This window comes from Zea mays, chromosome 7, assembly GCF_902167145.1.
Source record: "Zea mays cultivar B73 chromosome 7, Zm-B73-REFERENCE-NAM-5.0, whole genome shotgun sequence".
NCBI lineage: Eukaryota > Viridiplantae > Streptophyta > Magnoliopsida > Poales > Poaceae > Zea > Zea mays.
Window position 1 is genome coordinate 168,277,422 of NC_050102.1, and position 14,188 is coordinate 168,291,609.

The window sequence follows — 14,188 nt, forward strand, 5'->3', positions numbered from 1 at the left end:
CGAAGTCTATTAGGTTGTCAAGATCGTTGTCACTCCCACTATAAGGCACACATACCTCGTCAGGAAGACAGATGTCGCCGTCACTATTTGTGTCCTCAGTTCCACCGCCTACGCGCAGCAAATACTCCGCAAACCAAGGGTCATTTTTTGCCCTCATATTGCTAACAAGCTTTAAGTGGGACATGGACTCCCATAGGTAAGACATCCGTAGCGAAGAAGCGACCACTTGAGCCCTTGACCCTTTACGAACAACAGGCAAGACTTGTCTGAAATCCCCACCGAAGACAATGGTTTTACCACCGAATGGTAGTTCAGGCCGACCCATTATATCGCGCATGCTATTGTCCAGTGCCTCAACGGCTTGTCTCTTGGTCATAGAAGCCTCGTCCCAGATAATGAGAGATGCTTTCCGTAGCAACTCTGCGGTTCCACTCTACTTCGTGAAGCTACATACAGCGCCATCGTCAATAGTGAGAGGTATTTTGAAGCGTGAATGGGCGGTTCTTCCTCCAGGCATTATGGAAGCCGCAACGCCAGATGTAGCTGTTGCCACTGCAATCTTGCCCTGGCTGCGTAGCGTCGCGAGCAGCACTCTATATAGATAAGTCTTCCCGGTGCCACCAGGTCCATCCACAAAGAACAATCCGCCCTTATCAGTGTCCACGGCAGATAGAATCTTATCATAGGCGACCCTCTGTTCCTCGTTAAGAGAGTCTTTGAGAGCCACATCTCCCACTGCTGGTTCGATACTTTCCTCCTCGTAGACCTCCCTAGCAGTACCAATAGCATCGTCATATGCGTCGATGATAGGAGGAAGAGGGAATGTCTTTATGTCCTTTCCCATTGACTGCAGCATGTTCCTAATGTCAATCAATACCATCTGCTCAACATGAGTTTTACCCTGACTCCTGTGTTGATAGTCCTCTGACATAACATCTAGGTGATTCTGCCAGAGTACCGCCACGTCGCTTGGCTCACAGTACACCAGTATTGTGGCAAAAAGTCGTCGCAGCGCCGATGGCATCTGGAAAAGAGCACGTTCAGTGAGACAGTCATCCAGTGTGTTGTCCGACTCAAGCAGTCCCCTTCTCTCTGCTGCCTCACGAAAAGTTGGTAGCGGGACACCATCTACTGTCCTTAGATCCACATAGGAGGTGGCACAAGTCACATGGTTTAGGAGAACACGGAGATAGTAGCGCTCCCCCTCAGCGGGATGAGCAGAGACTATTCTACCGACTTGTCCACCCGTATCACGCTTCCTCCGTTGCCATACTTTGCCCTTACCACTTTGCCAAGTGTACCACTCAGGGAAGTCACGATATAGGATGCCACGAGCCCCCTCATGTAGCCTATTCGCTTCAAAATATGCCGTGAGCATTGACCTATCAGCACCTGGACGGTTGACGACTAGCTCGACCATTTGTCGTTCGTGAAACGCCACCATGTGCATGTTTGGAAGATGGAGTTGCAATTGCATCACAGGTGGAGAGTTCTGACTAAGCTCAAAGCCGTATATCCTCCATAACGCTTCTGGAGGAGTCACCCACCTTGCATCTCTGTACTGCTTGATCTCATCTACATCATCATCTGCCTTGCTCGCATCTCTCATAACAACAGACGCACGATCATGGCCTTTGTATATGTACTTGAAAAGGTATTTAACAGCCTTGATGCTCCCGCACGCCTCAACATTGATGTGACAGTTGAAGAGACGAAGGAGGTAAGGGTTGTAAGGGACAACCCATCTATTGTCCAATTCGCACCCTCGAACCTTTTCCTTACGCCCATCATCACGACGTCTGTAAATCGGGTATGAGTCCTTCCCTTGCAAGGTTGTGTCACTGAAAGGCCGGGGGTAATGATTCTTGCACGATACATGGCCCTTAGTGCATGGGCAGTTAGGGTTTAACGACCCACACGGGCCATGCATCATATGCTTGATAACCATCTTTCGTAGTTCAGGGTACTTGTTGTGTGGGATCTCGGCTGAGATCAAAAGGTCATACTGCTCAGGGCACGTTAGCTTGTACTTCCTCTGCATGATGAGTAGAAAATGGGCATGTGGCAAACCCCGCTTTTGAAACTCCACGACATAGACGTAGGCCCGGACCTTACCGAGAATATCCTGTTTAGTCAGCCTATGCTTTAACTCCTGTAGCTTCGCATGAAAGACACGCACTACAAGATCGGGACGATCTTGTGGTGTTTGCCCAGGGAGAAGCTCTCTCCTTATCTCATCCCAGTTGGGGTTACATGTCATGGTAAGAAAGATGTCCGGTTTACCAAACTTCCGCACCAGAGCCATAGCATCCATATACCGACGTTTCATGTCACGAGGACCACCAATAAATGACGTAGACAGCACAGTTCGCTTCCCAACCTTTTCTGCTCTGATATCTCCATCTAACATGCTATCCACCAAGCCCTGGTATAGGTCTGCCCTTAAACGATCCTGATTCTTACGTATGAAATCTAAACGAGAGCTCTCAATCTTGATGTACGTGTCGACAGCGAACTGCTGGAAAAGCCGCTTTCCATGAAGTATTGGATTAAATACCCCGGGACGAATCTGGAATTTGTAGCAGTAGTAGTCACGTACGGACACACATAAATGGGTAGGAGATTCTGCATACGCAAGGATTGAAAAGTGAGTGATGTTGAAAGAATAGTTAATAATGTGCAAAAATCGCAAAGTACAAAGAAACAACTAACCTGCATCTTCATCGTTTGAATTATTTGCCCTATGTGTCGCACGGTATGCATCCACTTCATCCATGGATACACCAACCTTTGGGATATTTGCATGCCATCCAAGTTCACCTTTAGGGAAGAACAGTGGATACGATAGTGCATCGTAGCATCCATGGTATGAGCGGATGCCGTGGCTTGACCTATCCTTCCCATGTAACATAACACTCTTGCTGAACTGGCCTCGCCGTTCGCTCCCCTCGATCCATACAACGGCCACCTCCGAAGTGAGAGGCGTGTTATATGTCTTCTGGTTCAAAGTCTGGTCAAGGTTCAATGCGATATGATAGTCATCAAGGTTCTCAACATGGCCCATGCTCCTAAGGTGCTCGGAGTACGGGTTTCCATGGAGTATGCCAACTATCTGTTTAATAACATCTTTGTCTTTCTGAAGCTGTTCTTCACGACACTTACGGTACCGATGCTCGAGACTGGGATCGTCATCGTAAAAGTAAAGCTCTAGATGTTTATGCTCCGACCCACCTTCCTTACCGAATGACTTGATATTGTGGTACATCATGCCTTGTGCCCGGAACGTGTATATACCAGAATCTCGCACATTAGTTGTCATACTATCGAGGCAACAGTATAGGGAAGTGAAAGAGAAATGGCCATTAAAAAACCTAATGTTATCACGAAAGTGCTTAGCATCAGAGTCTGCACTATCCCACAACCTCCTGAGCTGGGGAGGGGTATCGAGTGGTGCTAGCTCAACCTTCCCACCACGACAGCAAAACCCAGGTGGCTCGTACTCAAACTTCTTCGCAGTGCAATAACCGCAGTCAGGAACAGGCTTCAGCATATGTGTTTCTTCAGGGAGGTTACTGTATACCTTGTCGTACGGGTCAGGCACATCAGTGCCAGTAGATTCATCCTGAGTACCATCGATTTCGATGTCCTCGTCAGTCTCCTCGTCTGATATTTTTTGGAAAACAACGACTAAGACATGTGTATTTATATAAGCCTTGGTATCATAATCATAATAAAAATTGACATAAGTACATTGGCCAGCGAATATGTATCCCTCGTCGTTGTCATCATCTTCTTCGAATATGACAGCCTCATCATCATCATCATCATCTGGATCGTGAAAATACGAGCCACGTAAAAGACAAAGGCATTAAGGGTGGGGAAAATATGTAATCTAATTAAAGATTTTTTACAATTACCATTGGAAATGACCGTTGGCTTCTCTTGTGTATGCTCCACCTCATTTCCTTGTTCGGTTATGCCTTCACTTCCATTTGTTGGCAAGGTAGCGGCTTGGCATGGAACGCTACATTGTGCTGATGGAAACACACGATTAGTCTGACTATATGGTATCGTCGTCGTGCAAGATCCATTTAAGATTGGATAGTAATTACCATTGTTGTTGGCGTCACCGATAGTATCCCCATTCAAAGTAGTCACGTTCCTTGCAATGGATGCTTGAAATTGTTTGTTTCGACGGGCTAAGATAGCTTGTCTTTCCCCACGCGGCACATGATGTTTATGTCTTATTGCTTCAGTAGACATATCGAATGAACCGACATCCTCGGTCTGTGTTTGAGCTGGTAGGAAAGGTGTCCTAATGAATTCAGGGATAACCCAGTCGCAGGTGGTAACTGTTGAAGGTTCCGTTGCAGGGTGCACAACCTCAGGGGTATATGTTGGGTCCTCCATGGCGATGGACGCAACATTCAGAGTGTCAGCATGTAGCACTCTACGTTTTCTCATGTACTCTATCTTTGCCTCTTTTCGCTTTGGTGTCTGATTATACAACCTAAGGCGTTCAAGCCTATACTCCCTAACGCCGATACTCGGTTCCCCAATGACACCAACAGATTCATGCACACTGCCTAGAATATGGCATGTATAGGTTCAATTGCACGAAACCTGTTGTATTTTGCCTTATTTTAGTAAAGTGAACAGTCATGAACCTGGTGGCAGAAGGTCTGTCGTTGCGACATAGTCGTTTGACTGGAATGTCTCGTTCCGATGCAGCCAGTCGCTATCATCATCTGGATCCACATTTTCTTTTTTGTCGCCATCTACGAAATATGAATACAATTACTTTACAATAGTAGGTCTATGAACATACATATTTAATTTAAATTTGACGGGTTTCATCACCTCCTGAAACATCGGGCATCACATTTTGTCCCTTATTTCGTTGACGCATTTGACGACGCTTGTTATTGTACTCATTCCTTTGTTCAACCGACATTGTTGCACGCCTTTCTCTATCCCTTTGCCTCTTTCGTTCGATAGAATTACCAGCCAATGGAGTGTTTTTAATAGGACCTACCATAATCATCCTAGCATTAGCCAAATAAACAGTGGTACAAAAGGCAAAATTTGTGAGATCAATGGTGCTACAGTTAAATACGAACCTCTAGATGACTCAGACTTTAGGGGTAGTCCTTTGTTTCGTTGACGTGCTTCACGGCGCTTCCTATTTTTCTCATTCTTTTGTTCAATGGACATCGTGGCATATCTTTCTCTATCCCTTTGCCTCTTACGTTCATTAGCATCGTCTATTGGTCCAAGCGAGTTTGATCCTATTTGATCACCTACAATTCAACCTTTTGTATTAATGAACACATACTTATTAAGTTTCAATCATTAATTGACATGTGTGAACAAACTTTTACCTGTAACGCTTGTGTTTGAGATGTCTATTAATGGTGTGCGATCAGCATTATGCTCCATTAGATTCGTTTATGTTGGTTCTTCGTTTTCACATAAGGAAATCTGCTAGTTGAGAATGGGCAAGTTTAGATGGTGCTTACAGAGATTCTGGTGGAAAGGGAGATACGGCAGCAACCGTCCTATTTTGGTAAAGTGTAGATGGTGCCATTGATCTTTTATCGACAATATATTGATCAAAGCACCATTAAAACAACAATAAAATTATGAGAAGGATTAAGTAGCCCTATTATGGTAAATTGTAGATGGTGCCATTGATCTTTTATCGACAATATATTGATCATAGCACCATTAAAACAACAATAAAATTATGAGAAGGATTAAGTAGCTTTTCACAAATAACACAAGATACCACAAGATACCACAAGATATCTGGTTATCCTAGATTCATCATTAGAGACACCCAGAATTAAAAAAATGGAAACAAATCACTTCCAAACTGTAGATGTGCTATATACCTGTTTTGCTTGGTGGCTGGTGCATTGGAATTAGTAAGATGAGTCCATACTTTGTATTAGCGTGGATAACTTAATCCCTACTATTAAGTGTAAGTCACTAAACAATGTATCTTATTGGTACTACACGTAAAAAACTGGTGCATTTTAGATGTGACTGTACAAGTAAAAAACTGTAGATGTGCTTCTACAGTTGGGAATTGTAAAGTAGACTGCTTCCATTAAGTTTTGCCAAGGAAACTCAATTGATATCAACAAGCTGGGAACACTGCCGCTGAATTTAGAGGCTGGCCAAAATGGTTCCATAAAAAAGGTTACAAGTATTCCTGTGATGCCACATTCTGGGCACAAAGGGCAAGACAGGATTGGATGTTGTTGTTGCACTTCATCGAGTACTTGGCATTCTAAAAGGTAAAATCTGGAACTAATGGCTGCCTGCAGTCACCGGGTGTTTATACTGTTAAAATCTACAGACGCGAGGACACTTTCTGTTTGGCTGAACCAATGGCGGCCTCTACTGTTTAATTTAACAAAAACATTGGTTTAGCAAAAAATCTTATTGGAACTACACGTAAAAACTGGTGCATTTTAGATGTGATTGTACAGGTAAAAAACTATAGATGTGCTTCTACAGTTGGGAAGTGTTAAGTAGACTGCTTGTATTAAGTTTTGCCAAGGAAACTCAACTGATATCAACAAGCTGGGAACAATGCCGCTGAATTTAGAGGCTGGGCAAAATCCCTATCCCTACTCCCTACTACTAATTAAGAATGGAGTGTGGGCGCCTGGCGTGGCCATGCCCCCGCCTCCGTTTCTCTGTCATCCTGGCCCACTGCGAGCCCTTTCTCGTCATGCTGGCCCACTACAAGCAGAGAGAATCTCTGCCATGCTGGTCCACTACGAGAGAAGCGTCATCAGCTCGTACACACAGCTCCACCGCTCCACCGCACACAGCTCCACCGCACCTCTGCACACTGCCGGCCCCACTCCTGCCCCATCTCGCCTCCACCGCACATCTCCACAACACAGGCCGGCGGCCGCAGAAACCTCGCCTCATATGTTGTTGTTTAGGGGATATCAGCTGCTGGTTTGCTTCTGTTCTTTTGGTTGGTTGCTTCAAGCTCGTGCAAACTATCCTTTCGTATCAAGAGTTAACAAACTTGTAAAGTTAGTATTTTCTGTTTTTGTTCCATGTATGTATTACACAATCGTGTAAAGTTTAATTTATGTGCTTCTTATTTTTTCAAAACATTATATTAGCCGGTTAGGTTCTAGAATACATAATATATTGTAGCCTTGTAGGACTTGTAGGAAAATACTACTTACATAAACCCACCGGTGTAAGAGATCTAACTATAATCGACTAAGTTAAGTCTGCTAGGTAAAAACAAACTTATCAGTTTTTTATTTTGATGCGTGCACAAAACCAGTTTATACCCTGACTGTTGTCTCAAAATTATTATAAATCTGCGCCTCCAATAATTACATAAATTTATTTGCTGCTGTTTTTTTATTTTACTTGTACAAACACTTTCCAACTGAATCCGAGATCAAATCTAACTTTTAATGGTGAATCTAGGATAACCAGATTGTACTAAACTTAGTTCCAATAAGATTTTTTTTTGAAAGCAGAACTTCAATTTAATCGAACCCAGAACTACATCTGAAACCCAAATGAACACAAACCACTGTAAATCTGCGCCTCCAATAATTACATAAATTTATTTCCTGTTGTTGTTTTATTTTACTTGTACAAACACTTCCCAACTGAACCTCAGATCAAATCTAACTTTTAATGGTGAATCTAGGATAACCAGATTGTACTAAACTTAGTTCCAATAAGATATTTTTTGAAAGCAGAACTTCAATTTAATCAAACCCCGAACTACATCTGAAATCCAAATGAACACAAACCACTGTAAATCTGCGCCTCCAATAATTACATAAATTTTATTTGCTGCTGTTTTTTATTTTACTTGTACAAACACTTCCCAACGGAACCCTAGATCAAATCTAACTTTTAATGGTGAATCTAGGATAACCAGATTGTGCTAAACTTAGTTCCAATAAGTTTTTTTAAAGCAGAAATTCAATTTAATCGAACCCAGGACGACATCTGAAATCCAAATGAACACAAACCATTGTAAATCTGCGCCTCCAATAATTACATAAATTTATGTGCTGCTGTTTTTTTTATTTTACTTGTACAAACACTTCTCAACTGAACCCCAGATTTGCAAGTACCAGTTCTACCTTGACATGCTGAACAAGGGCTGTCGTGGTGGTATGTCTGCCTAAACTAAGTAAGCTTGCCTTTATTAGGATTATTCATACTTTGTAATCGGGCACTTTAATGTACTCCGGAGAAGCAAGGAGAATGTTTTCGAGTGATTAGTGTATTAGTTGGGATGGAAAGTGTGCATGTCGATCCCACCATCTAGGCTAGAGTCATCTTTGGGCTCAATTGGGTGATTTTTTTCTTACCAATGCAGAGCCTTTTTCTCTGATGGATATGCTGTGGAAGAGCAGGTCAAAAAGAGAGTAGAGAATAAGGCAAGAATCTTCGAGCAAAATGCTATCTACATGTGTTGCTTGGTGGCTGGTGCATTGGAATTAGTAAGATGAATCCATTCTTTATATTAGCGTGGATAACTTGATAGCTGAACATAGTATATACTTGTCTCTCACTCCATAATTAATTGAAGCAACATGTGCTGGTTACAAGTATTATCCTTGCCCCAAGGTCCTTATAGTTCTGTTATTCGCCCAGCAGAAGAACATGATTTATTCACACATTTGTTATCAGCTACCTGCTTATCGCTTTTACTAAATTTCTAAACACTTTGGATACTATTATGTTGTGATGTGGTCAAAAGTATTACTTTATTGTTGTGCAGTAAATTGAATAGGAGGTTTGTGGTTTGTGCTTGGCCTGAAAGGTCATGCCACTCTAGTTGATTCCTTGCAATTTAGCAGAGCGAAATATTTTTGGTGTATATTTTTTTCACGAGTGCAATTGTGATTGATTATATCGTTTTTGTTTGGCTAAACCAATGGCTGCTTTATACAAAAGTTGCTAGATGTTATATTACATAAACGTTGGTTTATGTAAGTTGTTTTTTCCTACAAGTCCACAATATACCATGGTCTGCAACCTAACAGGCTAATAGTGATACATGAAAAGTTAAAGAATACAACACCAGTGTATTTCTACATCGTTAAGAAAGCAAAGCAGAACTAAACACACTATGAACTAATACATAAACACAGATTAGCAACAACTCGGGGAAAAAAAGTGTACCAGCAGGAACCGCTAGCACATAAGAAAATTGTATATCTAGGTTCGAACAGGCAAGAACATGGTTATGCATAATCATGAACTGCTAGAGAAGCTAGTGAAATTTATACCTTTGAACAGGGGCAAATGAGGAGTAGGCTCCTGCTTGGACCCTCCTAAGTCAGCTGAACCAAAAAGAGAAGAACCAAACTGAGAATCTACTGAACATGAAGATGTTGGCACACACATGAAAATGAAGGACCAGCGCTGACTCACCTGGACGTGGGTGGGCGCGACATTTGGGGGATAGTTGTTGTGATTGCGGTACCGAGATCGTGCTTTCCAAATCGGCGACGTAGATTGTGCGATTTCCAAATCAGCGACGCCATAGCCAAATCGGGCGCCATTGCCGTGGCTTCCAAATTTGTGGGTGCATTTCCAAATTTGTGGGCCAAGCCGAGCGCGGAGGGGAAGGAGAGACAGGGTCCTGGCGGGTCGGGCGGTTGCACGAAGGGGAAGCCGAGGCGCTGGCACGGCGGATCGTGCGAGGCGGGGGCATGACGGATCGTGCGAGGTGGTTGCATGGCAGTTCGTGTGGCTGCGCGGAGCGTCCAAATTTGTGGGCGCATTTCCTCGGCTCGGCTTGGTTGTTTGAGCGCGGAGGGGAAGGAGAGGCAGGTCCTGGCGGGTCGGGCGGCTGTGGATCTGCGCATAGGGTTAGCCGAGGCGGGGACATGGCTGTTTTGCGGAGGGGAAGGCGGCGGGTCGGGCGGCTGAACGGAGGAGAAGCCGAGACGCTGGCATGGCGGATCCTGCGAGGCGAAGGCATGGCGGATGGTGCGAGGTAGGGGCATGGCGGTTGCTGTGGTTGCGCGGAGGGGAAGACCATGGCGGTTGCGCAGAGGACGGAGGGGAAGACCGAGGGGCATGGCGGTTGCTGGTTGCGTGGAGGGGAAGACCATGGCCATTGCTGTGGTTGCGCGGAGGCCGGAGGGGAAGACCGAGGCGGGTCCACATGGCAGACGCGTAGGGGAGGCGACGCGGGGGCATGGCATCGCCAGGCGCCCACTCTCGATGCTTAATTAGTAGTAGGATTTCAGAAATTAGTGCTCGGTTACCAGCTTATGCTTTAGAGATCAGCATTTTGTCCTTAGCGGTTGAGGATTCATTGGGTGTGCAGCAATGGGTGTAGCCCCCGAGCTTTGAGTGGATTACCGAAAATAATCCACTCAAAGGTCTTCATCTCATGCTTTTTAGAAGTCGTTGGTTTATCTTCGTCTCATGCTTTAGAGATCAGCGTTTCATTGTCGGTCCATGCCTTAGAGATCAGTGTTCTGCCTTCGAGGTTGAGAATTCATTAGATGCACCGGAGGTGCACCCAATGGGTGTAGCCCCCGAGCTTTGAGTGGATTACTGAAAATAATCCACTCAAAGGTCTTCATCTTATACCTTATAGAAATCTTTAATTTATCTTCGTCTCATGCCTTAGAATTTGGCAATATATCATCAGCTTATGCTTTTAGAGATCAGCCTGTTGTCTTCAATTCCTGCTTTAGAAATCAGCAGCGCATCTACCCATGTCCTGTTAGGTTTGAAATTTATTTGATCGGCGACAGATTGGACGTCTGGTAGATGGCTCTTGGCTGGTCTTCATTTCGCTTCGTGCTTCAATGCTTCTGTTGACTAGACTTGTACTTCAGTAGCTATATTTGGCTTTCCTCCGATCTCCATCAATATTTTTCTTCTGTCTTGATACATTCATTGCGTATACTGTATGGATGTAACTGTTTGGGAAAATCTATTGAAAAATCCTGGGCGTCCCCTCCCCAATGGGTGTAACCAAGGGACGGCTTAGTGCGCTGAGCGTTTAGCAAACTGCCCTTGAGTAGTAACTTGATGTGACCGCGGGGTGTAATCATATCGTCCAAGCAGTTGACCTCAGTCCCAATGGTGTCGTGTTACGTGTAACAGCGTCTACCGCCTGACTTGTTTCCAGACGATTTGAATTTCTTATTGAATACTTGTGACTGTTCAGTGACCGTGGTAGGAGATGAGCGGTTGCCTCCCGCCTCTATAAATAGACTGCCTGCTTCGCTGGTTTCTTCACACATCTCCTGGCCGTTTGTTGCTTATTCTCCCACTTTTCTATTCTCTTCCAATCAACCATGGGCAAGAACAAGAAGGGCGGAAGTTCGTCGCACCACTCCGGCGACAAGCAGAAGCGCGAGCCAAGTCCCCCCTCGGAGGACTTTGGTGACTCCGAGTACTCGGAGGAGGAGTTTTCCTCCGAGTCCGAGGGGTCGCCAGTCTACTCCTCTCCCCTGGTGTCGTCCGATGACTCGGACGATTCCCAGGGAATCGCTGCCAAGGTGTGGACGTACATCCGGGCCGTCGAGCGCTCCGGGCTCGAGGGCTCGGATGAGTCAGAGATCTCCTCGGACAAGGAGAACTCCTCCGACTCGTCCGAGGAGGAGAGCGGCGGTGACGGCGACGACGAGGACGACGGCGGTGATGGAGGCGACGACAGCGGTGATGGCGACAACGGCGGCAAGGGCAACGGCGACGGCGGCAGCATCAAGGGCGACAGCGATAGCAGCAAGGACAGTGGCAAAGCGCCACTGGTTTAAATGTTAGTATAGATAACTAGTAGTATAAGTAGTATTAGTAGTAGTGGAATAATGTAGTAGTAGTTAGTAGTATAGTGTAGTGTGAGTAGTGCAGTGATGTAGTAATGCAATGTAGCAAAAAAGGAAAAAAGGCCGACTCATAATGAGTTGGTCTTTTAAGTTTGTGAAAGAACTTCCCTCCTCTATATATTGAAAAAGTTTCAGCTTGTTATGAGCGTTCTTTCGCTTTTTCGTTGTGTTTCTTTTATAGTCAATTGATAGTTTGTCTTCATGCATAGCGCTGCTGGTGTTTTTAGAGATAACACTTGAGTAATGTTTGGTAATTGCTGAGTCGTATTTGGTTCCGTCGGCATTCACTTAGAGAAAACGACCGAGTTACGACAGACACTGTTGGCGTCTTTTAGAAATAACTGCTGAGTGGTGCTTGATGGCGTCGACGTTTCAGAGGTAACAGCCGAGTTGCGTTGGACCACGTCGGCGTTTTAAAGGTAACTTCCAAGTGGTGCTTGATGCTGTCGGCGTTTTAGAGGTACGGCCGAGCGGTGCTTGATGACGTCGGCGTTTCAGAGGTAACAGTCGAGTCACGCTGGGCCACGTCGGCGTTTTAGAGGTAACTGCCGAGTTAGGACAGACACTGGCAGCGTTTTTAGAGGTAACAATCGAGTGGTGTTTGACGACGTCAGTGTTTTAGATATAACAGCAGAGTTATGACAGACACTGCCAGTTTTTTAGAGGTAACCCCCGAGTGGTGCTTGATGTTGTCGGTGTTTTTAGAGGTACAGCCGAGTTATGTCGAAAATCTCGTTTTCCCGAGTGATGACTTGTCACTTTTTAGAAACGGTGCCCAACCCGGGAAAACCCCATTTATATCACGTCACCGCATGCCTCTGAGTTCTGAGCACTAACTTCACATTTCCGCCTCAAATCACTCCTCTATTTCTCTCTAATTTCGCCTCTGTTCAATCCGCCGGTGAGATTGCGATGGCGGCCAAGCGGAAGAACTAGAATTCTGTTGCGGTAGTCATTCCTCCCATCGACCCCAACAGTCAGTTGTCGTTCGCAGGTAACCATATGTCTGTCGTCTCGGAATGAAATCTTCTCCGCCTTGTCGATGTTGGAGTTCTTCCTCCGAAGGAGCTTTGTTCTTGGCGGATTTGTCGTGGGGTCACTGTTCCGATAGAAGGTACCCACGAGTCTGTTGTCTATGTTCCTTTTCTCATCTGCGGCCTTGCTCTTCCCATTTCTCCCTTCTTTTGTGGTCTCCTTGACTTTTACAATTTAAACCTGACCCATCTGAATCCCAATTCCATCTTGCAAATTTCTATCTTTGTACATCTGTGTGAGGCCTACCTCGAAATTCTTCCTCATTTCGATTTATAGAAGTATTTGTATCACTATCGACCTGGGATGGCTGGGGGCAGCACCAGCTCGTGGGTGGTGCAAGTCTGGAGATGCGTCGCGGGAGGAAAATAGAATACCTTGACATTCCGCCTAAGGACAACATTAAAGGGTGGCGCCTTGAGTGGTTTATTGTGGAAAACCACGGCAAGTCCCTCCCCCCTCGGTCAGGAAGACAGCCAGATGTACGCACTCCGAGTTGGGTTGAGTCTCCCACTGCCTTGGAGGTAACAGAAGCTAGGGTTCTGCTTGCTGAGATCTGTCTGCTAAAGGAGAGAGGTCCGACTGCCGAGGCTGTGGTTGCTGACTTTGTTTTTAAGAACATTCAGCCTTTGAAGGACAGGTCATACCTAGCTTACTTATATAGTGGCATTACTGACTCGACTCGGGTTACCAATAGGAAAATTCCTACTGAGGATCTGGTGAGCCGACTGGACATGATCTTAAGGGGCAAAGTATCAAATGTTGGTGCTCCTGTTGCCTTCTCTGCTTGGAATCTGCCACCTCCTAAGTCCTTTTTCAATTTCGTGTCCAACCCTCCTACCGGTGATAGTGGTTTGGGTCTTAAAGTGCGACCCTCTTCTCAAGACATTGGGGCTCTGGTTGCTTCTATTTGTGATCTTCCCAATGATGAGAGGCAAGTTCAATTTTCAGTGTCGGCAAGTCCGGATGATGAAGAAATAGATGTTGTACTCAATATGTTGGCTGGAGAATCTTCTGACTCGGCTTGTGCTAAACCAATGGCTGTTATGGTTGTACAAGAGCTTAACAAAACAGTGGGCACCCAAAACCTGAGGGTATTTGCCCAAAGTGTCCTTGCCCAGTTAGCCGCCCAACTGCATCTGTTGAGGAAAAGAAGAAAAAGAAGCGACTTCGGCGACTGTCATGCTTGGATCAAGACGCTGGCCCTTCTGCTCCTGTTTGTGAAGAAGTACCAGCAGAGGTCCTTACTGAGGTTGATCCCAATGGTGGTGTACCTGTTGAAGCTGACCCCA

General features: G+C 45.2%; 2 protein-coding genes and 1 pseudogene across 4 annotated transcripts; all 3 read right to left on the reverse strand.

Annotated features, from left to right (window-relative positions):
* Positions 1-433: 433 nt before the first annotated feature.
* On the reverse strand, positions 434-2,707 carry LOC118473040 (uncharacterized; the record flags this gene model as incomplete). The annotated part of the gene is made up of 2 exons (XM_035961252.1): positions 434-1,024; positions 1,676-2,707. Coding segments are annotated over 2 exons (1,623 nt in total), but the record flags the coding sequence as incomplete, so codon positions are not given.
* Positions 2,615-5,477, reverse strand: LOC109941210 (uncharacterized). 2 transcript variants are annotated; one of them, XM_035960748.1, is made up of 8 exons: positions 5,382-5,477; positions 5,121-5,300; positions 4,861-5,031; positions 4,668-4,778; positions 4,113-4,586; positions 3,918-4,034; positions 3,751-3,828; positions 2,615-3,663 (listed from the first exon to the last, which is right to left on the reverse strand). In XM_035960748.1, the coding sequence occupies exons 1-8, from the start codon at positions 5,437-5,439 to the stop codon at positions 2,708-2,710; spliced, it is 2,145 nt and encodes a 714-aa protein (XP_035816641.1). In that variant the 5' UTR covers positions 5,440-5,477; the 3' UTR covers positions 2,615-2,707. The 2 variants fall into 2 exon arrangements, with proteins under 2 accessions (XP_035816641.1, XP_035816640.1); XM_035960747.1 differs by having other exon boundaries at positions 2,615-3,828.
* Positions 5,478-9,297: 3,820 nt separating this feature from the next.
* On the reverse strand, positions 9,298-10,186 carry LOC109941006 (extensin pseudogene; annotated as a pseudogene). Its single transcript, NR_161403.1, has 2 exons — positions 9,445-10,186; positions 9,298-9,353 (listed from the first exon to the last, which is right to left on the reverse strand). The product of NR_161403.1 is annotated as an extensin pseudogene (transcript).
* Between the last annotated feature and the right edge of the window lie 4,002 nt (positions 10,187-14,188).